Raw genomic sequence first — 26,436 nt, forward strand, 5'->3', positions numbered from 1 at the left:
AGAGCAACTTAGCTGTCCTGATCATTGCCCTCTCCTTCATATGTGGCATGGTAGTGTTGCAAAAAAGTTGTAAAATTACATGAAAATATTTTTTCAGTAACATTTCTTTACAGAACTTTATAGACAGCATTATAGAGTTTCACTGGAACCAATAGCTTTATAGCTGAATACTATTTACCAGTCTAGACTAAATTTACCACCTAACATTTCTAAATCCATCACTCAGTTTTAGGTTAAATAATGTAGCCTACCTGTTTATCCAGAGCCATATAAAATATACATTTTGTTATATTTTGGCATAATTGTCATAAAGGTCTTGATTTGTGGCAAAGAAGCATGTACATTTTTGATTTAGTTCAATTGATAAAATTACATTTAATGCAGAGCGCTTCTATCAAGATATCATGTTTAAGGCATATTAAAGCAAAATGACACTGTTGCATGCATATTTATTATTTTTACATCTACTAGCTGTTGTTATTATACACATATTGCTTACAATATGTTTTAATATTGGCTACATACTGCTTGGCACAATGCTTCACCTCAAATGGATAAACCTCATTTTAAAATGTGCAAGTCTAGAGAGATACTCCTGAGGGACAGAACTGTGCTTACTTGGCAGCAATGTGCAGCAGACTTCTCTTCACTCGTCCAAAGGCATAGTTCACATCAAACTTGGAGTTCAGCAGCAACTCTGACACTGACCTATAGAAACAGGATGGAACAAATTTTACTGTATTCAGTAGATCTCAGCGGCAGAAGAGATGTGAAGAACATGGGGAAAAAAAACTATTAGTCTTGACAACAATGGCAAAAACATGCAAAACATGCTTTCAAGACTGACCTGTGCTGGTCAGCCATGACCATTGGCATGAGTGTATACACTGCAGTCTCATTGTCTGTGGATGGAAAACATAAGGGAAATCAAACTATCACACAAAAACATTCTAAACATTCTAAATGTAATGGACACTGAGTCTTGCATGGAAGTACAGCGTGGTGGGACACTTGCGGTGGGACACTCGCTCTGGGATGCTTTTGATATTGAAAGAAAGAAAAGCTCAATGAATAAATTAGCTGATTGAAAAAAAAACATACACTCATTAATATGTTGTTTGGGTTTTTTTTTTGTTGTTGTTTTATTTGTTTGTTTGTTTCTATCATCTCACAGATTCCTTATTTTCGTGTGATTTAAAATAGTCCCTTTTAGCGATTTTTTTATTGGATCAATATTAACTGGGGGGATAAAACACGTTGTCAATACCAACATGAGACTGTATAGGAAAGAGGTCAGTCTGAAGAAACCCAGTGTGGACATCAGAACATTGAGTAACAGACTGAATACTCATTGGTTTTAGAACTCAGTTCATACACCATACTAATCTGTAGACTGGCAGTTCTTGTCTGACTTAGACCGAAGCAGGTACTGTCTGTTATAAATGTTTTATAGAACCGTACGTTACCTTCCGGAAGTTCTACGGTTCTGGCCCGCCGGAGGGAACGGGTCAGCCGGTTGAGTTGTACATTGAGCTGCTCCATCGCCCGTTCCATCATAGGAGAGGGGATCCACCGGAATGAATGTCGGGAACAAAGGCTCACCCGTTTACTTCCTACTACTGTGTTGCTCCTCGTCGTCCATGGGCGCTGGCAGGAAGGGAACTGTTTCGGTGGATGACAATCATTTACGCTTGACTCATTTTCTCCTGCCTCGCTGCTCTGCCTATTAACGTGCGGTTGCTACGACTTCCTGGTGTAATCATATTGTACTGTGGGTGTTGTAGTTCTTTCTTTCGTTTTATGGGTGGGAGGCAACCAGCGTAAAGGTGTATTACCGCCACCTATTTAACGGGAGTGTCGGCCATCCTGTAGAAAAATTAATAAAATACACACGCACCCACACTCATTAGCCATAACTAGGCAGCAAGTGCACATTTATTCCTAAAATGAAAACGGAACATGGGTGACTGAAACAAAAACGAAACTTTCATGTCTTGATTACTTCAAATTAAATCAAATCAAATTTATATTTATTTATATTTATTTATACAACACCTTATCATAACAGAGTTACATCAAGGTACGTTATATAGCCAGCTCTAAACCAAACTCTTTATGGCGTTATAGACCCAACAAATCCCTCCACGAGCAAGCACAAGATGACCGCGGCAAGGACAATGTTCTTTAAGAGGCAGACTCCTCAAACACAAACAGACTCGGGGAGGGTAGCCATCTGCCTCGGCCGATTGGGTTGCCAGCGATGAAGAGGCGAAATGCAGAGTCGGAAGAAAGAGAATAGAAAAGAATGAGACCAGGAGGAGAGAAAATGTAATTTAAAATGTAAACAAAAAGTAAATCTCAGCAGTAAGTGAAAATAAGCAAAAATGTGATAATGGAAATGGTTGTTAATGGTAACTAATTGTAACTATTGCAACAGCAGGTGAGCACAGAGGATTCACCACCGGGGACGGGGACAGGAGGGAGAAAACTACACAAAAACAGAAACAAAGTAAGCGGCATGTAACGGAGTGAGGTGCTCACTCCGTTATATAATAGCTTATTTCGAAAACAATTAGTGTTTAGTTTTGTTCGTTGCATTTACAAACCTGTAATTATAGCCTAAAAATAATCCACATAATGTATTGATATAGGCCCTATTTCATTTGACATTCATTCATTCATAAATGTGTGCATAGTTAAGCAGTAATAATATACAGCTGTTACAAAATCCCACAGCACAACTGGACTCTTCTCGCGGCACACCATTTGGGAACCACTGGTATATATTATACATATAATAGCAAGCGTCACAGTCAAAACTATTTATTTACATTAGATTCTACAAATGGTGACCAATAGAGGACAAAACACAAAAAAAAGTATCAAAGTAAAGCAATAGTGGTAAAGGACAGAGGTAATTATTAAATGCAATTTCTGCATATTATATTATTTGAAATGACTTGTTACACTTTATTCACCCTGCTGTATGATGATAAAACTGTCCAAAGTAACAAAAGCCAATAGGTGCACAGTGCAGTACTGTAATCTTTTTGTATTTCTACAGAAATACAGTACTGACAAAAAGATTAGTTCTTCATGTTACTGATTCCCGGAAATCAGTAGGTGACATTTTTACTAATCTTTAAAAAAACTGTAGAAAAATCTTCCAAGATGGCTTTATCATTCAACCCATCACAAAATGACAAAACAATAGAATGTAATCATTTTAACATTGATGAGTCATAAATTGAAAATGACTGAGGAAAATTAAAATGAAAGAGATTTAACCTATATATTTATTTCCCCAATCCCAGTTTAAAAATATTTTTAAATAAAATTACAAATAATTCACATGTGAAGGGGTTAATATGGTTGAGATTTACATATACATATATATACTATATACAAAATTGAGGTTTATGTTAAGAAGACAAATGCATGGATTGGAATATCATGCTTGTTTTTAATGATGAAATTATGTAATATATATACAATTGTGATGTGATTGATATAAAATTTTGAGAAAACAGAATTAGAGAATACCTGATTTAAGCATTTTTATGTATGTGCAGAAGAACAGTGTTAGAGAGTAGGTTCAGAGTCTGGCCCTCCAAAGAGCCTCTGATCCATCAAGCGCACCATTGTTCTAGAAAGTCATGAAACAAGAGATCCACCAGGTTCCATGCACTACCACTTTAGGGGCTGCATCCTCGAGAGGTCTTTCATGGGCATTGTGACCTGTGAAGCTTGAACCAAAACAAGACAGGCTTCTCTATTTATGCTTTGCGTCACCAGCTCATTCCATCTTTACTGTTGCATCACAGAGTTCAGTTCCTGTTATCTAGTAATCCTGACAACATGTAACTTTTCCTTCGGTACATTACCAATAGTGTAACCAACCAATATCGTGGTGATTTTGTACGTTTCACAATTACTGGCACTCAAATTCGGGCACGTACAATAGTTGTAAGGACATACCATATGACACACCAAAATCAACCGCACATTAGAGCTTTAATTTACATCATCCTTTTATCTAAAAGCCTACTGTACACTTCCTAGTTAGCACCTAGTTAGATTTTAAACATATAGCCATATAGCCAAATACTGGTAAAGCTAAAACGTCTTTAGTATTTAATAGTCTTTAATACTTGACAAACACTACTTCATGATAATCATATCGCTCACTATTTCTGTAGTACCGCATTTATTATGTTGGTAATCTATTGATTTACAAATTATCATAATGTAGTAATTCTGTGCAAATGTCCAGTAATTGTATAAACACTAAAGCATCATCCTTGTTTACCTGACTGTTTCTTGCTTGTTTCAATTATGTCATTTCTACATAATAAATGAACCCCTTTATTAACTAACCCCAAGTGAAAATTTAAGGGTTTGCAAATTGTTTAAACAATTGTGACTAGGATATGAACTAACATTTTAAAGCTTAAAAATACACTTGCCAATTAGTATCAACCATTCTGGTGTTCAATAAGGCTGTAGTTCTTATGTTGCCAAAAAGACTTGCATGATAACATTGATCATGTGTGTTCTACACTTCCTCAGTGGAAGTGGTGGGCATATGGTGGGAATCAGGAGAAGCAGATTCTTTGAAAACGTCATCCTCCATGCCTTCTTCTATGGGAATCATTTTTGATGTCTTGGTGCCTGGTGATCTTTCTAAAGATACAAAAAAGAAATGTTCTGAATGATCAATTATCAATAAAATATCAATTACATGTTTTAATCTACACTATCAGTCAAATGTATGGACACACTGTCATTTTCATTTGAATGAGGAAGTGTGTCCAAACTTTTAACTGGTAGTGTATGCTGCAAATTATGTTTTAATTACCTTATACAGTGTAGCCTTAGGTATAAAAAATATAATGATCTTGACTCTTGAGCCAACAGATGTGCACACATCACAACATTCCTTTACGCATGTATAAAATATTTAAATGGTCATTTAGTGAAAGTTTCAGAAATATTTGTTTATGTTTGTGACTATGATTCTTAGTCAGATTAGCTTCGGTCCTGAAATCTACTGACCCAAGAAATGTCATGGTCATGAGTGAGCAGCAACCTTCTTACAAATATTTATTGTTGAGATGAGCAAGGTTTTATCCCTAGCCCTCACCTCCAGAAGTGGATGTGGTTTAACCTCATGACACCCAAGCTTCTAAATGATATGGATGTTGGTAGGACTTGTTGGTTATTTTGCTTGTACAATCATCATTGTAATGTGCTTTGGTGACAACAACATAACATTGTGATAACTGGACTTTTGGACGTCTAACCCTTCTTCTATCAAGGTGTAAATGTATATATAACTGAGGAAATGTTGTAAGGTGTAAAGCTGACCTCTCAAACATGTTTTTGGTATTGGTCAGTGTTTCCAGATAAGCCTGATAGTTTCCAGCCCAATCACAACTTAAAACCCACCCAATTCAATAAAAACCTGCCAAATCTTACCCTGGCCAGAAACTAGGTAAAACCATAACAGAATCTGGAAGCACATCAGTAGACTACAGAGCTTTTGAACTGCATCAATAACAGAGTACAGTCAGACAACAAATTCTGCAAGGCAACCACAAGAAATGAAATACGAGCCACAGAAAAAACACCAAGCCTATTTGTAAAAATTAGGACAATGCATCATCCAAAGCACCACAAATAAAAATTTATAAAGAATTAAATTTAAATAACAATAAATGCACCAAAATATATATTAAAAAAATAATGTAAATAACAATTAAAATGTGCAAACATAGGCTACAAAGCCATTGTTGGTGCACTCCATTGTATATTAATTCTTTTATTAATAATTTCAGTCATTAATCTTTTATTCTTATACTTAATTTTGGCAGGTTGTCAAGCTTGTAGCATGCACACTCATTTCATATAAGTATGACATGCACCAGATCCCATCCGTACAGCAAAAGATTTTAAGCTGGGTACACACTGTGGCCTGTGTTTTTTGTGGCACCATGCTCTTTCAAATCATTGTATTGCGCTCAAATTTCTGTGCTACCACACTCGAAAAGCGTTTTAGAGCCATCTTCTGAAAATGAGGTGATCCACATTCATAGCTCACGGTCTGTCTCCCGCTCCTTCATAAATATTTTTTTTTTGCATTTTCCTCACTTTGGCATTATGATAGACAACTCCTAGCTTGACATCAAAGACTAGGCTTCAATTGTCAGCAGACCGCTGCATCGGTTCAATGACGCTAAATGGAACAATCGCATTAGGTGGAGAGGCAGGCCTTCAAAGGGACTTAATCAATAGTGAAAGCTGCCATGTCAAGCCCTGTCTCATTACGAACAAAATTTGATAGAACTCATGTGCTTTTGACCATAGCGCATGACACCTTGGTCAGTAAAAATGCTCTCACAAGATTTTCAAAAACCTCCAGATGTATTCAAAAGTTTCAAGGCCCGTCTCTAAAATAAACTTTTTTCAATTAAGGATGTCATTTGTAGGTACATATTTTATGTGTTTTGCTGCTGACTGATTGGGATTGAAGCATTGCAACTGTTTTCAAGGACAAATAACTTTAACCTCTGAACCTGAGTGTGCCATGATGTGGTTTGTCAGAGGAGATTTAAAAAAATCACTTTGAAATTCAACACATAACTCCAAAAGCTGCAATAAGGTGATAATGTGACTCACGGAGAGAGGATCCAGCAGATCCTCCTCGTAGGATCTGGTTGAGAACATCATCAGTGTCATTGGTGCTTGCCATGCTATTCCTCATCTGCATCATAGACAGCTGGGAGCAAAGACTGGGCTGACGGTCCATCTTCTTCAGTGCCTGGAATGCAGTGCCACCATCGTCATCATCATCAACACCCTCCATAGAAAACCATACAAGAACCATTGATGCTATCACACAGAATGATGTGAAACTGTTAATGCATCCAGTGTTTGTGCTGCTCAAAAATGTCAATATAATTTGAAACAGAAGTTGACCCACCTTGTCACTGAGTGTTGGGTCATTCAGAGAATATAGTTTATTGGTGATGTCTTTGCCAATGAGGTACCTAAAGACCTCATTGAGGAAAGTGTCTGACTCCAGGAAGTATGTGAGCCTCTCTCGAGACCAACACAAGAATTTACAGTTTTCCTCTGCCATTATGGTCACCTGTCAGTTAAATACATTGACAATTTGTTTTAAAGAAGTCATGATTTGTCAGGTTAAATAAAACTCTGGCACATAATTAATTTAACCTCTCTGGTTCATAAAGTAATTAAAGCTAAATTACTTTTCTTAATCATTTATTAATACAATAAAGCAATGAACAGTTTCTCTGATTTTGATGGTAGCCAAAATTATTAGAACACCTGAGAGATCTAAAAACATTTACCTATTTGTTGCCTCAAAAACATGATTTAATTTCACTAAACATGCAGGTGGTTGCTCTGAACACAGCAGTTATCAGATGAAGTTGGTCCGACAGTTTTTTTCCACTTTTTACTTTATTTGCTATGTCCACCTTTTGCAATAATTACAGCAGCACATATCTCTAGCATAGTGTCAACATATATCCTGAGAACCGCAACACTAATATTACCCCATGCCCTGTGAAACTCAAGCCAAAGGCTTTGCTTTGAATTTACAACAGATTTTCATTCATTCGTTTCTGGGAGGAAACTGGAGTACCTGCAGGAAACCCATGCAGGCATGGGGAGTACATGCAAACTCTGCACAGAAAGGCCCCAGGTCTTGGAACCAATCACACAACATTCTTATTGTAGGACATCAGCCCTTACCACTATGCCACTGTGCTGCCCTGCACAATATATCTGTCCAGCTTATTTTCCAATTCACTCCAAATTTCCTTGATGGGGTTGAGGTCCTGACTTTGAGGCATGGCGTTTCACTCATTTTTTCTCTTTCAATTTCTTTGCTGCTATTCTGCCAACAAGTCCAAGACACTGTTGCATTATTAGTCACTGTGGTGTTGATCTCGTCACACAGTTCTAATGAGCCTGAGAATTTTAAGATGCTTCACTTGTCTGAGAGTTTCTTTCTTCTACATCCCCCCCTTTCAGCTCTGGTGTGGATCATGACAGTCTAAGGTGTACTTTACAGTGCTTGGACTACATCTCAAGCCCTTTGCTATGCAGCAGTATCAGTATGAAAAAGGGGCCTCTATTTGAGCCTGTTGCTCACTCGTTAGCTACTTCTTCAATTTAGACATGGTGAAATATAAACATGTGCTTCAAAACCTCTTCTATAGGCTATGAATTTGTACCAGTTGGTGGTGTGGTCTCAGTGATAAAACCCTGTTACCAGTCACTTAATGAGTAGGATAAGCCTTGTACATTCAAAAGAATCGCACAGCAGTTCCCTAAGACTCTTGCATGATCATCAATTTAAACACGATCACACATGACAATAATTACATTCATAGAAGAAATCAAATTAGTAAGTAATTTGGCTTCTTCTATAAAGGGACATGATTGTGTGACACTGATAGTGAAACAGGCCAATCTTGTTTTTTGTAAATAGAATGAGCCAAATTGCTGTGCTCTGTTATGTGTTTTATAGCGCATAATGATGACTTTGTAGATATTTCATTCATTTTATGGGTATTTTAATGGCCAATTCAACAAAGACAACTGATTCCCCTGATACATATGCCAAGTATTCTAATAATTTTGGACACCACTGTATGTAATTGTTGGATTACCTGGAACTTTTCTCCTCTGTTTATCTCAGTGGACCTGAACTCTGGAGAATCAATGAATGAATTGGTATAGATGTTGTGGAGGAAATGCCCTCTGTAGGATACCTTCATCCTATTACATAAAAAAAAATGTCAAAAAACTTTAAAAACTGTCAAAGTCAAAATTTTAACCCTAAAAAGAATAATTCAGTCCAATTGAAATTGATTTGAAAACTGAAATGGTTTAAGGGTCTGTCTTTCTAATTCTAATCTCCTTTGAAAGTGTTTGCCTTCCCCACATGCAAATATACAGGCAGCACCCATACAAGAGCTGGCACAGTACAGTGTACAGCAGTAAAGTGAAAGAGACGCTCTACTGGTTTTTCATCGAAAAAGATCTTGGAGAAAGAAATCAGGCTTTTGAGAATACTGGCTCAAGTCCCAGTCACCCAATGGACATTAGTCGGCTAATGGTTTGCTTATTGTTAGCGCTCATGTTCCCAGGGTAACTGTATTGAGTTATGACTGTTGTGCTTAGTGTTCATTTTGTCAAGTAAGAAATGTTTGTTGGATTTTATTTAATATTTCCATATATAATGGATTTTATGATGGCAAATTTTAGGAGATTATTTTCAATGTAAATACTACTTTTTGTCCTATTGCAGATGTTGTAGAAATCACCACATGCCAATTAGTAACTTCTACAGAATCAATCAATCCCTAGTAGACTTATGCATCATATGAAAGAAAAATGACACACAAAATCAGCTGAAACTTAAATAAAACAAAGGCCACATACCTTCCTTTGAGAAGGATGCTGAGACGTTCATCAACTGAAGTCTTGTCCTCAGCAGCATAGGCCTGGCCTTTCTTCAATGTCTGGATAGTGCAGAACTGTCCTGTGAGTCTCTGAAACAGAGCCTCCTTCACGTGGAGGGGCTCAAACATCCGCTTGTAGACTGACCGCAGTTCCCTGTCAATTTTAATCTGACAGAGCAGGCCAAAGGTTATCTTTCCAATGAAAATCTGACATGATAGCTCATTTCAGTGGCTGTGCACTGCTTTGGTCAAAATTAAGTTTAATTGAATGGGTTGGTGAATAAGCAGAACTTTGACTCCGCTATTATGGCTTATTCTGCTTTCATGCCAAAGACAGCTCAGAAAAACTCTGGACTGAGCCTGAGGAAACTGTTTACTAGATGCCTGGGTCAGTATTTCAGTGATGAATAATCAAATGGTCTGGATGTAGAGTCATGGGATGTTGTTTTTAACTCACTGGTCTTCGCTTGTACAGAAGGAAGAATAAGTGCATGAAGTTGGCCACCATTAATACCAAGTTCCAAACCATCACATCAAGGTTGCACCGATACAGAGTTGCCCAGGAAATTAAGAGGGCACATCCTGTCATGGTAGAAGGTTAAAGACAGAACAACAAGAATTTAGGAGAATATACATAAAATTGAATGTTCAAAATGTTGAAAACCTCTAGTTTTATATTGATTCATCAAGACATAATCATTTTTATGTTTATTTTCTATTATTACTTTTTCAATTATTTATTAATTGTATAGTATATATTATACAATTGTATATTAATTGTATATTAATTGTATAAATGACCAAAAGTCTGCCTTGGAAGGATGACATACAAAATAAAATCAAAGAAAATAAAAGCAGGTTACATAAACATAATGGTCAAGGACTCTGATCCACCCAGAGAAAACCAACACAGGCACAGGCAGAACAAGCAAACCTGACACAGGAAGGCTCCAAGCCTGGCAATCAAATGCACAATCTTCTTTCTGTGAGGCAAGAGTGCTAACTAACATCCAACCATGCTGCCTTTTCAATCAATATATATGATGGATTTACTTATTATTGAGTATTTATATTTTATCTCAATTACTATTTGGATTTTGATAGCAGAAAAGAAAAGACATTTTTAAATTGACTATTGTACTTTCCACTTCCTCTTTATTCTGTTCTTTTTCTGTCTCAACTCCCCGAGACTAACTTTAGCTAAGGATCACTATAAATAAATTAACTGTCAAAATTACAGCCACATTTCACATAAATCCGCTGCTTTCTGTATCCATGCTCTCTCTAAGCAGAAAATAAACATGTTGGAAGTGCTTTTTCCATCAGCCATTCTCTCCTACTTTTATTTTCTGTTATTGGACTCCTCACTTCTGTTACACAGATCCCTTTGTAGACACCAAAGTTTGAAAATCGTCACTTTAACTACACAAATAAAAACCCTTAGAGAGTAATATGAACACCTTCTCGTCAAACTTGACAGGTCTTTTGATCTTAGTTGACCTTTTGATCCCAGCCCCTCTCGACCAATGAGAGCGTTTCCCTGCGCCTAATCAATCCCCTAGTGTGTCCACGCCCCTAGCGATGAGGTCACAACCAATCAGATCATTTGAGGGCGGGTATTAGCAGACCACCAAATTGATTTCCAGGCTGACCGGCGAAGAGTTAGGAAGTGTGCTGCTGTGGTGAAAGAAGAGGATATTGACAATACAATGATATTCACATGACATGGTACACAGAGTGTTTCTCTCTCTCTCTATGAACAGGGAGGCTATTCACAATACAATGATATTCACACAACAAGAAAACACAAGAAAACACAACCCTAGCTCACTAGGATCTTTGTAAATCAGGGCTGAGTGGAAAAGAGGTAGGTTTCATCCGTTGTTCAAACCTCTGTTGTAATGAAAGGAGAGGATATTGACAAGACAACAATTTTCACATGAGAAAATGGAAAGAGAGTGTTTCTCTCTATGAAGGGTCTTTGCAAATCAGGGTTGACTGGAAAAGAGGTAGGTTTCACCCACTGATCCAGCCCTAGCGATAAGACGAGAACCAATGAGATTGTTCGAGGGCGGGTATTAGAAAAAGAGCTCTAAATTAATGTAGAGGTTGACGGTGAAAGGAAATCCTAAAGTATTGAGAGCAGATTGAGTATATATTTAAAAAATCGATGATATCCAAATGACATGGTACACATAGTGTTTTTCTCTCTCCATGAAGAAAGAGGATGTTCACAATACAATGATATTTGCATGATCTGAAAGTTGTTTTTTTTTTTCTCTCTCTCTCAATGAAGGGCTACTCACTAGGGTCTTTGTAAATCAGGCCTGCATGGAAAAGAGGTAGGTTTTCATTCGTTTATTCAAACCTCTGTTGTAATGAAAGGAGAGGATATTAACAATACAATGATATTCACAAGACATGGTACACAGAGTGTTTCTCTATATGAAGCTTACAAAGAAGCACTCAGAATGAAATGACCTCTCATTCCAACACTCTAAGGTGTTACAGTTGGTAAAAAACATGGTGACGGTGAGTCTAGGGACAAGAAAGTCTTGTTTATCTATGAAGGGTAAAAAAACTGTCAGGGTGAGTCTCAAGGGGGTCTAATGTGTTTATTACATCTCGTAAAAAAAACAAAACAAAAAACAAAACAGAGACCATAAAAATTTTGTTTGTCCATGAAGGGAGAGGATGTTCATAATACAATGATATTCACATGAGATGGTACATGGAGTGTTTCTCTCTATGAAGTTTACAAAAAGAACCAGTTAGGATGAAAGGTCCGGTGAGTGTGTGAAATAAGAGTCATTTCTCTGTATGAAGTTTACAAAGAACTGGTTAGGATGAAATGACTGGTGAGTCTGTTTTCACAATACAATGTAGACAGAGAGTGTTAAATAATCTGAAAGTTGTGTTTCTCTCTATTAAGCTTACAAAGAACTAGTCAAAATTAAATAACCCGTGAGTCTGTCTTCTCATTCCAAGAAAGGACAAGACCCTGATTCTAAGGTGTTACAGTTGGTAAAAAATATATCATGGTGACAGTGAGTCTAGGGACAAGATCTCGGACTCTAATGTGTTTACCAGAAAACACTCAATTGACCGTCAATAAAAAAGACAAGTTGCTATGACGTGACAAGGTGGGGTTGAAAAACCAAGAAGCACACAGGGGGCACAGCGAGCACAACCTGTGTATTGACAAAACGATCGATTGACAAGTTGTGATCAGTTGACCACTCGGACTGGCGCCTCAAGAACGCTCTCCTCTAACGAGGACAACATTTGAGGAGCTCCACTCTACCACCATGAGGAGACTAGAGAGGTTACGTTCAGTGCACGGTGTAACACCGGTTGTCATGAGGGAGCACAGGTGGGTGGAGATGAAAAAAACACACAAGGGGGGGAAAGATTTTCTCAGACGTTACAACGCTCCTCAGCCTCTGTCACCCCGTGAGGCTTTGTATGGAGGCAGGACGTGTGCCATGAAGCTGAGGCACACGGCAGAGCCTGACGAGACTGTCCGCTACGTGGACGTGACCTCCCTGTATCCCATGTAAATTGCAGTTACCCTTATCCTCTGGGTCACGCTGAAATAATCCTTAAAGATTTTGAACACCCCGGCAGCTACTTTGGACTAATCAAAGCCATAGTGTATTCACCAAGAGGTTTGTTTTTCTCCATTCTACCCTACAGAACTCTCCGGTAAACTGGTGTTTACTCTGTGCCGCACCTGCACAGAGATGAATTTTCAGCAGGGTGTGTGCACTCACTGTGACGAGGCTAGTGCTTTAAAGGGGGTCTGGGTCACACCTGAGTTTAACAAGGCTTTGAAGATGGGTTATCGTTAGGCCAAGATAACAGACCTGTGGCATCTTGATCGCAGGGACAACGCCGTCTTTCTAAACTACATGCAGACATTTTTGAAAGGTAAACAGGAGGCTTCGGGTTACCCGCCTGAGGTCGTAGATGAGGACAGCATTGAAAGATACATCAGGGACTATCAGACACATAGACACAGGTATTTTGCTGGACGCCTCCCAAATTAAACCAAATCCGGCAAAAAGACAAATTCCTAAAGTTCATTGAAACCCCTCAGCAGAACATTGTAAGGGATAAAAGGGGATTTCTCTTAAAAAATTAATCATTTCAGAAAAAGTTTTGCGTTGTGTTTGACAAGAGACGGTTGCTGCCTACTGGTCATACTTTGCCTTTTGGTTCTTAAAAAAAAAAAAAAAAAGAAAGGTCACACCTTGTTGAAGAAATTGATTTTGATCCTAGATTGGTCTTGCCTTTTTCATGTCAGATTGTGGGACCCAGTGGTTGTGGAAAAACTTTTATTGTAAAAAATGTATTGGAAAATTGTCAAAATGTTATGAACCGTGTACCTGAGAATATTGTATGGATTTATACTTCTCATCAAAGCATGTACGAAGAACTGCAAAAGAAAAATAAAAATATTAAATTTGTCGAAGGACTGCCGGATAATTTTGAAGACGCTCAATTTTTTCCCTCTCAACAAAGCCATCTCATTATATTAGATGACATGTTTACAAAGGTAAATACAGTCGCACCATCAGCTTAAACAGTAATTACCTGGTGCTGTTTAAAAACCCACGGGATAAATTGCAAATCAACATATTGGCTCAATAAATATTTCCCGGTCAAAAAGATTTTTTTATTCAAAGTTTTGAAGACGTTATTCGAGATCCTTTCGTTTATTTATTGGTGGACCTCACACCTGCCTGTCCAGAAAAATTCAGACTCAGGTCGGGAATACCACCTCACCAGTGGCCGGTGGTTTATTTGACTAAAACAAAGTGAAATAATTTACATAATTGGAAAAAAAAAAACAAAAACAGTATGTCGGAGCGTATAAAAAGGAACGCTCCTTTACTGAGGGCTTTGAGTCGAGCCACGCCACTGAAACGTAAAGACATTCTTGAGCACTGTTCCTCAGACTTTCTTCAGTGTCTCTGTGAGCTCTGTTTAAATGTGTTGAAAGGAAACGTGCCGTTGAATGTTTGTCAATATAAAAAACTTAAAAGCTGGAAGAAAATTATGAGACTGCTGGCAGGCAAAAAAACTAGTCTGAAGAGAAAACAAGGGGTTTTGATGAAACAGACTGGAGGTTTTCTTTTACCTCTGCTCTCTGCCATGGTACCCATGTTCAGTCAGCTTCTCTGCGGTCTGATTCGCAAAAACTAAGTAATCCTGGGTACGGAAAGTCCGGCTCAAACCGTGAGACGTGCGGCCGAAAGTGATTTGGATGAAAAAATTAGGGCTGTATTAAACAAGGCGGGACTAACCCCTTATGAGAAAATTTAAAAATACAACGCATAAAATACAATGTTGCAAAGATATCTCACCTTCGTCAAACAAGATGACAGAGAGGGGGCAGTGAAGAGACAACCTACAGCTGATGCTGCTGCAGAAGAAGAAGAGGCAGAGCCATTGCTACAGCAACAACAACAACAACAACAACTGGACGACACGGTCTCTGAGGTAAAACCTCGCTCCTCCTATATGCCTCCTATATCATGAAGAAATTAAGCAAGAGACGGTGGATGGACTCCAAACGGTGAATTTGTGTATAAGGGAAAGACTGTGAGACGTTCTCATATAGTGGACCTATTTAAACATTTCTCCGCATCTTATGATAAAAAGACCGGCGCCGAAGGGTTGGATGTCTTTTTTAAATACTCTAACGGAGGTCAACATTCCCCTATCCTCCATGAATAACCCTCAAGCTCGCAAACAATAGAGCAGACTCAGAACGGGGGATGAAAAATTCTTTACCAGATTCCGTTTGTAACTTTTCAGGGGTCTGGCTCTCTTTAAAAACAGATTCAAAAGCCTTTGCAATCTCCGTGGCGCTTTTATTCTTTAAAACTCTCACGAAGGCCTTTTTGGAAAATAAATCTATGACCGTCAAGAGATAACAATAACCGTTGTCGTGCTTGGCCAAGGCCTGCTTATCGGAGAGATCGGCCTGAAATTGAACCATCAGTCGTGGCACAAACACTCTATTCCTAGGAAAATTTACTTCTGTCCGGCTTATGCAGAGTATCAGCATCCTGCTCTGATAGAAATTCTTTGACTTTTTCCACATTTACTTTTTTACCCGTTTCATCTTGACATCTTGACACTTTTCTCAGACATGTTAACACCTGCACCTCTCCAGAGTTTATGAAAAATCAGCAAGGCTCTACTTTTTTTTAATACAACTTTTATTTTTTTTCCATAAAGCATCAGAAATACATGATGAAAATATATGATGGATCAACACATTATAATTTTTAAACATCAAGGCTGTGCAGGGCGGTCCTCATCACTGAGGCTCCAATGGTGGCTCTAATAACACAATGCAGCTTCAGCAATTCACTCGAGACGTGTGTAGGCACATTGTTTTGTACACGTCGATTTATGACATCTACAATCAAAGCATATATCATAAATAGATGATCCGTATTGTCATAATACATCTCTCTGGTTATTTCATCAAATGCTTCGGATAATGACCATTCGTCTTTGAATTGCGAGGCAACCATGATGAGTGAACCCCACAAGGGTCCTGCGTGACTTCGACCGAGTCCAACCTCTTTCTCTTTCCATTGACACGATTATCATTTGTTGTGTTTTCAATCACTCCTTGTAAAATAAAGACTAACCGGCCGGTAGTCTAGTGATCCTCCAAGTGCACCATCAATTTTCCACAATAATCCCCCATTTCTTCAACTCTTCTCCGCCATTCCATAGGGTGAAGGCTTCTTCGATGCCTTTCAACTCAGGGCTGCTTCCTTCTTTGACCAGTTTATCATACAGGTCAGCGACTTTCTCCTCCAGGTGTCTTTTGAATTTCAGATCGTTGAGAAAGGCTTCTGCCAGACCTTGGATCCTCTCACCTGACACGTGGATAGAGCGATTTTTCAAGGCCGCGGCAAGGCAAAGTCTCTCATTCACCTGCTCTGTAGTACTGTAGGTAGAAGTAGTCCGTCGCATCCTCCAGACACTCGTGCTCCTTCTGACTTGGGTGGCCAGTGATACAGCTGTAGCAGATTTCCAAACGAAAAATGGAGATGACGTGGTTCAGCAGATGAGACACCACAGCTTTCACCGTGTTCAAAAGAACAGCGGACAGCCATCCTCTCTCTCCGATGCACTTTCTGTTGAAGATTGGCAGGGGGTAACCTGCGGGGAATGGGGTGTGTCAGGAGCAATCTGCGTAGCTGTCGGGGAATTCGGTGGCGTTTCGAGATATCCGCTCGACGGATAAGGAGCGATCCAGACCAGATGTTTTTTCCCACGAGACCGAAAAGTCAGCGGCCTAGGAGGACGAGGACTCGACAGGCGAACCGTTGTGGGTATGAAAGACATGATTTTATCTTCTTGTTCTTGTTGTTCTTTTCTATCTTTTTTAAAGTACGGCTGCGAGGAGGCGGAGTTACCAATGGACAGAACTTTTTCTTTAAGCATGTTGGAATTGGTCAGGAGGAGGAGGACGAGAAGGAGTTATTTGTAGGCCAATGGCACAGAAGGGGTGGAGTCTAATACACCAGAATTTTCCTCACCAGCAGAATGTCTCTTAAACACTGACTGCTCACAGTCTTATTTTTCTCCGCATATTCTTCCATCACTGTCAACCAGTTCTTGCAAATATCTCTGAAACACTCCGCACTTGTTGTTGAAATACTCCAACACAAACTCGTCCTCACACCCTTCACTCACCCAAAGTACCATCGACCCGACGGGGTTCTCTTGGTCTCCCACACAATGCAGGCTGAAATTCTTTTTTTCAGAACTCCTGATGATCCCTCTTCTTCTTCTTCGTTTTTCACATCATTCACTCTTAAATTTTTTACACCCACCAACGTCAGTGCCGACCAGTCTGTTGAGGTGAGTGTTGCTCTCGATCCCGTCGGGCTGTAAACTTCATCTTTTTCCAACTGGTAAGAACACATCTCTTGAGAGGTACAGTTGAACACGTACCCCCAGGCACTGCCGTCTGACAGTTTCCACTCTCTGTGGAGAGCCTTGGGTGCTGGAGTTTGAATCCAACACAAATATGTCACCTGCTTCTTTGGAGCTCCTCGTAATTCATGATAACTCGTTACAGGAGTCTCGCCAATTACCACACTCCGGGTGGCAAACTCTGATTTCATGTTGTTTTCAGACATTTTTCTTACTCTCGTAAAAACAAACAAAATAAACTCAACACTTTAAGTTTTCTCCTTTCACTGCAGCACACGTCCTAACTCTTTGCCGGTCAGCGTCTATATGAATTTGGCGCCATTCTGCTAATACCCGCCCTCGAATGAGCTGATTGGTTGTGAACTCATCGATAGGGGCATAGACACACTAGGGGAGTGGTTAGAAGCGGGGAAATGCTCTCATTGGTTGAGAGGGGCTGGGGTCAAAAGGTCAACTAAGATCAAAAGACCTGTCAAGTTTGACGAGAAGGTGTTCATCTTCCTCTCTACCCTTCACAGGCTGACACTTTTGGAAAATTTGGACCAAAATAATTAAAATAATCAATTAATAACTGTTGTGATGCTGTTATTAGTTGTCCAGTATTCCAAGCCACACAATATTGAACACAGGAAGCAACTTCACCGCTGTTCACTAACCTGTCGTAAGGAAAAAGCGTAGCAGGATCATGTGCAGGCCCAGGGTAGTGGGGATGACCAGGCCTAGCAGAAGGGACAGGTTACCTAGGTGTAATAGAAGATGATGGGCTTGTTCCCATTCCTTGCATACAGTAGCATTCAACACATCTGGAATTCCTGGAGTGGTTGAGGGCAATGACGACAGTGTAGTGTAGAGAGGCGGGAGGTCCTCGGAGGTAGAAGCCATCCTTCAGAAATGTCACCTTAAAAACTACAGAGGATAGAGAAAATGTGAAGAAGAGGATGGATGGATGTTTTGGGTGAAAAAAACAACAACCATTACTTAAATTTAACTGACAAATGAGAGACAGGCCATCATCTGGCGGTAAGCGTGTTGCGTCATTTCCGGTCACTGGCGGTTGTGCTCTCTATTGTGCTTTGTCATCTCGGTGTTGTTTCCACTGTTCTTCTGCTATTATTTCCTAATTCACTCATGTAATCAGGCAGAAAATTATTTTCACACCAACACTAGGTTTTAGAAGTCAATATCTCCCCTTTCTCCAAAGGTTATAACCGTTTCTGATCCTCCGCTAATCAAACTACCCGATTAGCAATGTCCTCTAGCTCTCTGTCTCCACTCTCTGTTCCTCCTTCTCCTCCTCCTCTCCTCTCCTGTTCTCTGTGCCTCATGTGTAGTTATTCTTCTGCCTCCTTTTATGATAGCACCTCTTGTCATAGATGTAGGATGATGGTAGAAATGGAGGCGAAGATTAATGAGTTAGAATCCCGGCTCCGCACTTTAGCTAGCCCAACCTATGCTAGTGTAGCTAGCCCCCCCTGTAGCCGGTGCGGGCCAACCTAGACGAGCTCATACGGCAGCTAAGATAGTTTCCTCCCCCCCAGTGGCTCCCGAGCAGCCGGGATCTAGTCAGGGCGGCTGGGTGACTGTCCGAGACAAGAGGCATAGTCGTAGGCAGCAGCCCCCGGTTCACAACCGACCAGTTCATGTTTCCAACAGGTTCTCCCCTCTCAGCGACACACCCGCTGAAAAGCCGACTCTAGTGATTGGTGATTCTGCAGGTGGTGACTCATCTCCATCCCATGTTCCTGCAACACCTGCTGGTCCCATATAGCATGAATTCTGCATTACAGCTCAACTCCATGAACTTCATGCAACAACATGTTCCTGCCTACACCCCCCCCCTCCAATGCCTGCCTGCCTGTCTCTCTCTCTCTCTCTCTCTCTCTCTCTCTCTCTCTCTCTCTCTCTCTCTCTCTCTCAACCCAACCGGTCGAGGCAGATGGCCGCCCCCCCGAGCCTGGTTCTGCTCGAGGTTTCTGCCTCTTAAAGGAAGTTTTTCCTTGCCACTGTTGCCAAGTGCTTGCTCATCGGGGGATCTGTTGGGTCTCTTTAAATAAATTTATAAAGAGTTTGGTCTAGACCTGCTCTATATGTAAAGTGCCTTGATGTAACTTTGTTATGATTTGGCGCTATACAAATAAATCTGATTTGATTTGATTTGATTTGATTCTATTCTGAGGAACGTGAAGTTAGCGACACCGGCGGCCATAGTGAAGTGTATCCCGGGGGCCAGAGCAGGCGACATCCAGTCTTATCTGAAACTGCTGGCTAAGGGTAAACGTAAATATGCTAATATTGTAATTCACGTCGGCAGTAACGACACCCGACTTCGCCAGTCGGAAGTCACAAAAATTAATGTGGAATCGGTGTGTACTTTTGCTAAAACGATGTTGGACACTGTAGTTTTCTCCGGCCCCCTCCCCAATCGGACCAGTGATGACAGCCGCATGTCGTCATTTAACCGCTGGCTGTCGAGGTGGTGTCCCGAAAACAACGTGGGCTACAGAGATAACTGGAAGTCTTTCTGGGGGAGACCTGGTCTAATTAGGAGAGATGGTGTCCATCCCACCGTGGACGGGGCCGCTCTCATTTCTAGAAATATGGCCGATTTTATTAGAAATCCAAAACCCTGACAATCCCGGGTCGAGACCAGGAGGCAGAGCCGCAGTTTTACACGCTCCTCTGCGCCTCAGTCAGAGCGGTCACCTGCCGAGAATAGAATAGAGTCTCTGTCTATGTTTAGCTTTATAGAAACTGTGTCTGTCCCCCGACCACCTAAATTTAGAAAAGTTAAAAAACCCAAATTAAACAGAACAGGAGCTAAAAACAAACACCTAACTGTGATTAAAACAGCCACAAATTCAGTCTCAAATAACACTGCGATCAAATGTGGACTGTTGAACATTCGATCATTATCATCAAAATCTCTACTAGTTAACGATCTCATAGCTGATCATCACATTGATTTATTTTGTATAACTGAAACGTGGCTGCAGCAGGATGAGTATGTTAGCATTAATGAAGCTACACCCCCAACTCATGTTAATTTTTATATCCCTCGTACCACAGGTCGAGGAGGTGGGGTGGCTGCAATATTTCAGTCAAGCCTATTAATCAACCCCAGACCAAAATCTGGCTGCAGGTCTTTTGAAAGCCTCACTCTTAGTCTTTCCCACTCGGACTGGAAAGGTGAAAAACCAGTTCTGTTAGTCACAGTATACCGTCCACCTGGTCCGTACTCAGAATTCCTATCAGAGTTTTCTGAGTTTATATCAGAGTTAGTACTCAGTACAGATAAAATCATTATCCTGGGAGATTTCAATATACATGTTGATGTAGAAAGCGACAGCCTTAGTTCTGGGTTTCTTTCCCTACGAGACTCAATTGGCTTTTCCCAGCATGTGAATGAACCCACTCACTTTTACAATCATATCCTTGATCTTGTTCTAACTTATGGCATTGAAATTGACAAGCTAACAATTCTTCCCCAAAATTCTCTCCTGTCTGACCATTACCTTATTACATTTGAGTTTACTTTAATGGGCTCCACAGCATTGAGGAATAAATTCAGCTATAGAAGATGTTTATCTGAAGCTGCTGTGGCTAAATTTAAAGAGAACATTTGGTCATCATTCCCAACAATGCCATATCTAAATTTAAATGAGGATTTCTCCCATACGCAGGTTGATGACCTTGTGACTAGCACTATGGCCACACTGCGTTCGAATCTTGATAATGCCGCCCCTCTCAAAAAGAAAGCATTCAATCTGAGGAGGATGGCTACCTGGTATAGTTACCAAATCCGTGCCTTGAAGCAGACATCAAGGAAATTAGAAAGAAACTGGCGTTCCAGTAAGTCAGAAGAGTCTCACAGAGCCTGGAAAGACAGCCTAAAAACGTATATAAAAAAGCTCTCCACAGTGCTAGAAGTTCATATTACTCAGCACTCATAGAAGAAAACAAGAACAACCCCAGGTTTCTCTTCAGCACTGTAGCCAGGCTGACAGAGAGCCATAGCTCAGTTGAACCAGTGATCCCCTTAACTCTAAGCAGTAATGATTTTATTAGTTTTTTTTCAGACAAAATTCTTACGATCAGAGAAAGAATTTATCAGCTCTTGCCTACGTTAGATAAAAATCCCCTTCTGAAGACGGCAACTGCTGAATCAGCTGCGGCGCCTCATTTACATCTGGAATCATTCTCACCTCTAAATCTCTCAGAGCTAGCTTCTATAGTTTCATCATCCAGACCGTCAACCTGTCTATTAGACCCAGTACCAACTAGCCTCTTTAAAGAGATCTTTTATGTAATTGAGCCGTTCATTCTAGATTTGGTTAATCTGACTTTATTTCTGGGTTATGTACCTCAGGCACTTAAGACTGCGGTCATCAAACCCCAGCTTAAAAAGCCTAATCTTGATCCAGATGTTTTGGCAAACTATAGACCCATATCGAACCTTCCATTTATTTCTAAAATCATTGAGAAAGCTGTAGCAAAACAACTACACAAGCATCTGGATGGGAACAGTTTGTTTGAAAAGTTTCAGTCAGGATTTAGAGCACATCATAGCACAGAAACAGCGCTGGTTAAAGTCTCCAATGACATTCTAATGGCCTCAGACAATGGATCAGCCTCCATACTTCTCCTTCTAGATCTTAGTGCTGCATTCGACACCATAGATCATAATATTTTGCTACAGAGACTGGAACATGAAATTGGAATTAAAGGAACTGCACTAAAGTGGTTCAAATCCTACTTATCAGATAGACATCAGTTTGTTCATGTAAACAACAGCTCCTCCTCATGTACTGTAGTCAGTCATGGAGTCCCGCAGGGTTCGGTACTTGGACCAATCCTCTTTACGCTTTATCTGCTTCCTCTGGGCAACATTATCAGGAAACACAGCATCAATTTCCACTGCTACGCAGACGATACTCAGCTGTACCTATCAATGAAGCCAAATGAAGTCAGTCAGATAGTCAGACTGCAGGCATGTCTTGAAGACATAAAAGTCTGGATAACTGGAAATTTTTTACTTCTCAACTCTGACAAAACAGAAGTTATTGTACTCGGTCCTAAGCACCTCAGAAAAATACTATCTAATCATCTCATTAGTTTGGACGGCATTACTTTGGCCTCCAGCTCCACTGTAAGAAACCTTGGAGTAATTTTTGACCAGGACATGTCCTTGGTCCCTCACATAAAACAAGTTAGTCGGGCAGCTTTCTTCCACCTGAGAAACATTAGGAAAATCAGAAACATCCTTTCTCAGGATGATGCAGAAAAACTAGTCCATGCATTTGTAACTTCTAGGCTGGACTACTGTAACTCATTACTATCTGGATGTCCAAACAAATCTCTAAAAGGCCTTCAGTTAATTCAGAACGCTGCTGCACGAATATTAACAGGAACTAGGAAAAGAGATCACATCTCTCCCGTGTTAGCTGCTCTTCATTGGCTGCCAGTAAAATATAGAGTAGAATTCAAAATCCTTCTTTTAACGTATAAAGCTCTTAATGGCCAAGCTCCGTCGTATCTCAGAGAGCTCATAGTTCCTTACTGTCCTAGCAGGCCACTCCGCTCTCTAGATGGAGGTTTACTTGTGGTTCCTAGAGTCTCCAAGAGTAAATCTGGAGGCAGATCGTTCAGTTATCAGGCTCCTCTTCTATGGAACCAACTCCCAGCATCGGTCCGGGGGGCGGACTCTTTAGTAACTTTCAAGACCAGGCTTAAAACTTTCCTGTATGACAGAGCTTATAGTTAAAAAGTCCTCTACTCTTTAGCTATGCTGCTATAGGCCTAGGCTGCTGGGGGAAGGACTGAGCTTCTCTCTCTCTCTCTCTCTCTCTCTCTGTCTCTCCCTGTCACCCTCTCTCCCCTTCTCCCTCTTTCTCTCTAACTCCCTCCTTGCATGCTCTGATAAAAACCATCCTTCTTAAAAAAAAAAAAAGTTTCACCCAGTTCTAAGCATTTATACTGCATTTACTAACCATGTTCTGCCAAAGTCTCTGTCTCTCCCAGTTCCTCTCCTCTCTCTCCCTGTCCTCATCCTGCAGGTGGTGACTCATCTCCATCCCATGTTCCTGCAACACCTGCTGGTCCCATATAGCATGAATTCTGTATTACAGCTCAACTCCATGAACTTCATGCAACAACATGTTCCTGCCTACACCCCCCCCCCCCCCCTCCAATGCCTGTCTCTCTCTCTCTCTCTCTCTCCCACTCTCAACCCAACCGGTCGAGGCAGATGGCCGCCCCCCCTGGGCCTGGTTCTGCTCGAGGTTTCTGCCTCTTAAAGGAAGTTTTTCCTTGCCACTGTTGACAAGTGCTTGCTCATCGGGGGATCTGTTGGGTCTCTTTAAATAAATTTATAAAGAGTTTGGTCTAGACCTGCTCTATATGTAAAGTGCCTTGATGTAACTTTGTTATGATTTGGCGCTATACAAATAAATCTGATTTGATTTGATTTGATTTGATCTGCACATTAATGTGTGTTTTCTCATTTTATATTGGTGTTGTGCACATATGTCAGGGCTGCATTATGATAAATAACTTAACGTGAATGCTTCCTACTTTTAATTTTGTTTTGAAAAGATTTGTTTTTTTATGTTGTATGCATTTGTATATTTAACTTGGCTATTCCTGTTTTTTTGGGTTGTTTTTTTTTTTTTTGTTTCGTGCGGCTAGATTCAAGATTCAAGAACTTTTTGAGAGGGGTGGCAGGTAAAACACAGCAGCCTTCACTCTACAATGCTACGAGCACTGCCTGCTTTCATTCCCTTTTTAATCCTGATGTGACCAATCTGTCCTTTGTTTATCCATAGATTCACTGTGGTGTTGCACTGCCCTCACTGCCTCACAAATTGTTAAGCTGCTGCACTAAAAATGCATCAATGTCATAAAAATTTGACCCACCTTGTGGTGTTACACTATGGAAACAAATGAAAAAAAATAAAATAAAATAAAAAAACAAAAGACATTTGTGCACCCAAACAAGCTGGGTACAGAGAAATTCTGGCGCCAAGCTATTCTTAGCTAAAACCTAAGTAGCCATGTTCTTGATTGATTTATTTCCTTCCTTGCTATCTATAAATGTAGAATATCAATTTCAGACTGTCACCTGAGCTCTAACATTTCCATGACTGAACAACAGTAGCAAATGAAACAATTCCATAAAAGAAAAAAGAAAATCAAAAAACTAGTTCCTTCTAAAGTTAGCAAAAAAACAACAGCTGCAACAAAATCTTTAACTCCAGGGAATTTTGTGTGATTAAAGCAACCTTTAAATCACATACTTTCGTGATTAAAGCAACCTTTAAATCACATACTTTCATATACTGAATTAGCTACAAAGAGATGCACTGTATTGTTTTCAATTAATAGCTGTTTCTGTGTTTGGCTTCTATATATCAATCACTGAGTTCTATGAGACATGAAAAGTAATCAATTAAACTTAATGTCCTTGACAAAACTGAATTGGATAAGAAACAAGCAAGGTCTCCAACCTAAAACACTGCACACAGAGTTTTTTCTTTACAAACTGGTGATATAGTCCAGCGGTGGAAATAAATTGGCATAACAATAATATGGAGAGAAATCTATGGTTTTGACCATCATTAGCAGACCATCATTTGCTAGTTTAGCAATGTGCATTAGGTAACTTAGTCACAGGCTCCTGCGGGAAGGCTCTGTCTGTTGAGTTCACGGTTCTGCATGCTCATGTCAGGAAACAACCGTCCAAGTTGGTAACTATGGGCCACGAGTTGTAGAGGGCTGATTCTTGTTGGTTTTTGAGTTTAGTAAATTCATTGTTGCAATTTGAACTATTTAACTATTTCTGTTGTCACTCCGTCGGACAGTGTGAAAATGTTTGAGTACAGTTCTTAGAAATGGCTAAAAGACAAATACTAAAGGCTACAGTATTAACTATACACACACACATACATACATATAGGGGGCTTTTAACCAATTTCAACCATACTAAATTGCCATCATCTATCTGCGACCTAAATGTGCCGTGTGCCCTTAGAAAGAAATAGGCTGACTATATCGAATTCATGAATGGCAGTCTCCATAACTTGAAAATATATAACTGGCTCTGCAGATTGTTTGTGAGACAATCAAAAAGAAACTTACCGATCGATCCAGTCGCGGTCGGTGAAATGGCGTTTGAGCCGCAGAAAAGCGGGAACGATCTCGATAACTGACTGGAGACACTGCTGGTGGCTGAAGCTGGGATCAGGCTGGATCTGCACAATGTACGTCTCACATTCCACATTGCTGACAGCCACGGACTAAAATAGGCAAGAGTCAGAGAGCAGGGTCCTGCTGAGGCTGAGAGCTCTCAGAGTGGGACTCACGTACGCATAATTCAGCGTTGACAGTAAAACATTGTAAAAATAAACGCAATAAAATTAATAATTTATTTTTACAGTTCAACAGACATTTCACAGACACAATTCACTTGCTGCTCTTGAGCAGTTCGTTTCCATACACTTAATTGTTGGATGGAGGTGGATAATGGAAACAATTGCAAAAGCATAATATATAAGAATGCAAACCTTGACCTATCTGTTGGGTCAAGGTTTGCAGTCAAATTAGGAACGTCAGTCAGAGCTTCCGCACTGGAGTTAGTTTTTCTTCTTCGTGGTGTGCTGTTTGAAAGGCTGCTGAGCATTAGACTGCCTGCAAAATAGTGGAGATCTGCTGTTTCACATTCTTTCTGCTTGAGATGTGAAGGTATAGTCAAAACAATGTGTTATTATTGCTTAAAATGGTGTCTTCATTGTAACAACTGCTAATGTGCACGTACAGCATGTGATTGTTCAGTATTGGATTCTGGTAAACTTTTCAGAAAATTCTTAGTAGCAAAACAACATATCAGTAAACAAAGGCAATTATAACAATTATTATAATTTAGCAATTATAGCAATTATAATATATATATATATATATATATATATATATATAT

The 26,436-nt window shown here is 40.0% G+C and overlaps 2 protein-coding genes across 5 annotated transcripts in view; both read right to left on the reverse strand.

Moving 5' to 3' along the window:
- The window catches only part of hace1 (HECT domain and ankyrin repeat containing E3 ubiquitin protein ligase 1), a 53,848-nt gene extending 52,107 nt beyond the window's left edge, over positions 1-1,741 (reverse strand). For 3 of the 4 annotated variants that reach the window (XM_029503536.1, XM_029503533.1, XM_029503535.1), the window contains exons 1-3: positions 1,467-1,741; positions 848-902; positions 619-708 (exon numbers count right to left, since the gene is read on the reverse strand). In XM_029503536.1, coding sequence (XP_029359396.1) covers positions 619-708; positions 848-902; positions 1,467-1,557 — 236 coding nt within the window. In that variant the 5' untranslated portion in view covers positions 1,558-1,741. The remainder of the gene's footprint in view (positions 1-618; positions 709-847; positions 903-1,466) is intronic. The other variant, XM_029503532.1, reaches the window with a different exon arrangement.
- Positions 1,742-3,497: 1,756 nt separating this feature from the next.
- On the reverse strand, positions 3,498-25,681 carry popdc1 (popeye domain cAMP effector 1). Its single transcript, XM_029504948.1, has 8 exons — positions 25,602-25,681; positions 18,125-18,374; positions 9,955-10,079; positions 9,478-9,665; positions 8,703-8,811; positions 6,983-7,150; positions 6,679-6,820; positions 3,498-4,683 (listed from the first exon to the last, which is right to left on the reverse strand). The coding sequence occupies exons 2-8, from the start codon at positions 18,348-18,350 to the stop codon at positions 4,556-4,558; spliced, it is 1,086 nt and encodes a 361-aa protein (XP_029360808.1). The 5' UTR covers positions 18,351-18,374; positions 25,602-25,681; the 3' UTR covers positions 3,498-4,555.
- Between the last annotated feature and the right edge of the window lie 755 nt (positions 25,682-26,436).

Source organism: Echeneis naucrates, chromosome 6 (genome assembly GCF_900963305.1).
Source record: "Echeneis naucrates chromosome 6, fEcheNa1.1, whole genome shotgun sequence".
Taxonomy (NCBI): Eukaryota; Metazoa; Chordata; class Actinopteri; order Carangiformes; family Echeneidae; genus Echeneis; species Echeneis naucrates.

Bases quoted from the DNA above. Each gene is read 5' to 3' on its own strand.
- popdc1 (XM_029504948.1), bottom strand. From the start codon at position 18,350: ATGGCTTCTACCTCCGAGGACCTCCCGCCTCTCTACACTACACTGTCG. The intron at 7,151-8,702 runs GTAATCCAACAA...TTTAACTGACAG, and splicing joins ACAGAGGAGAAAAGTTCCAG to GTGACCATAATGGCAGAGGA. The intron at 6,821-6,982 runs GTGGGTCAACTT...ACTGCATTCCAG, and splicing joins ACCCAACACTCAGTGACAAG to GCACTGAAGAAGATGGACCG.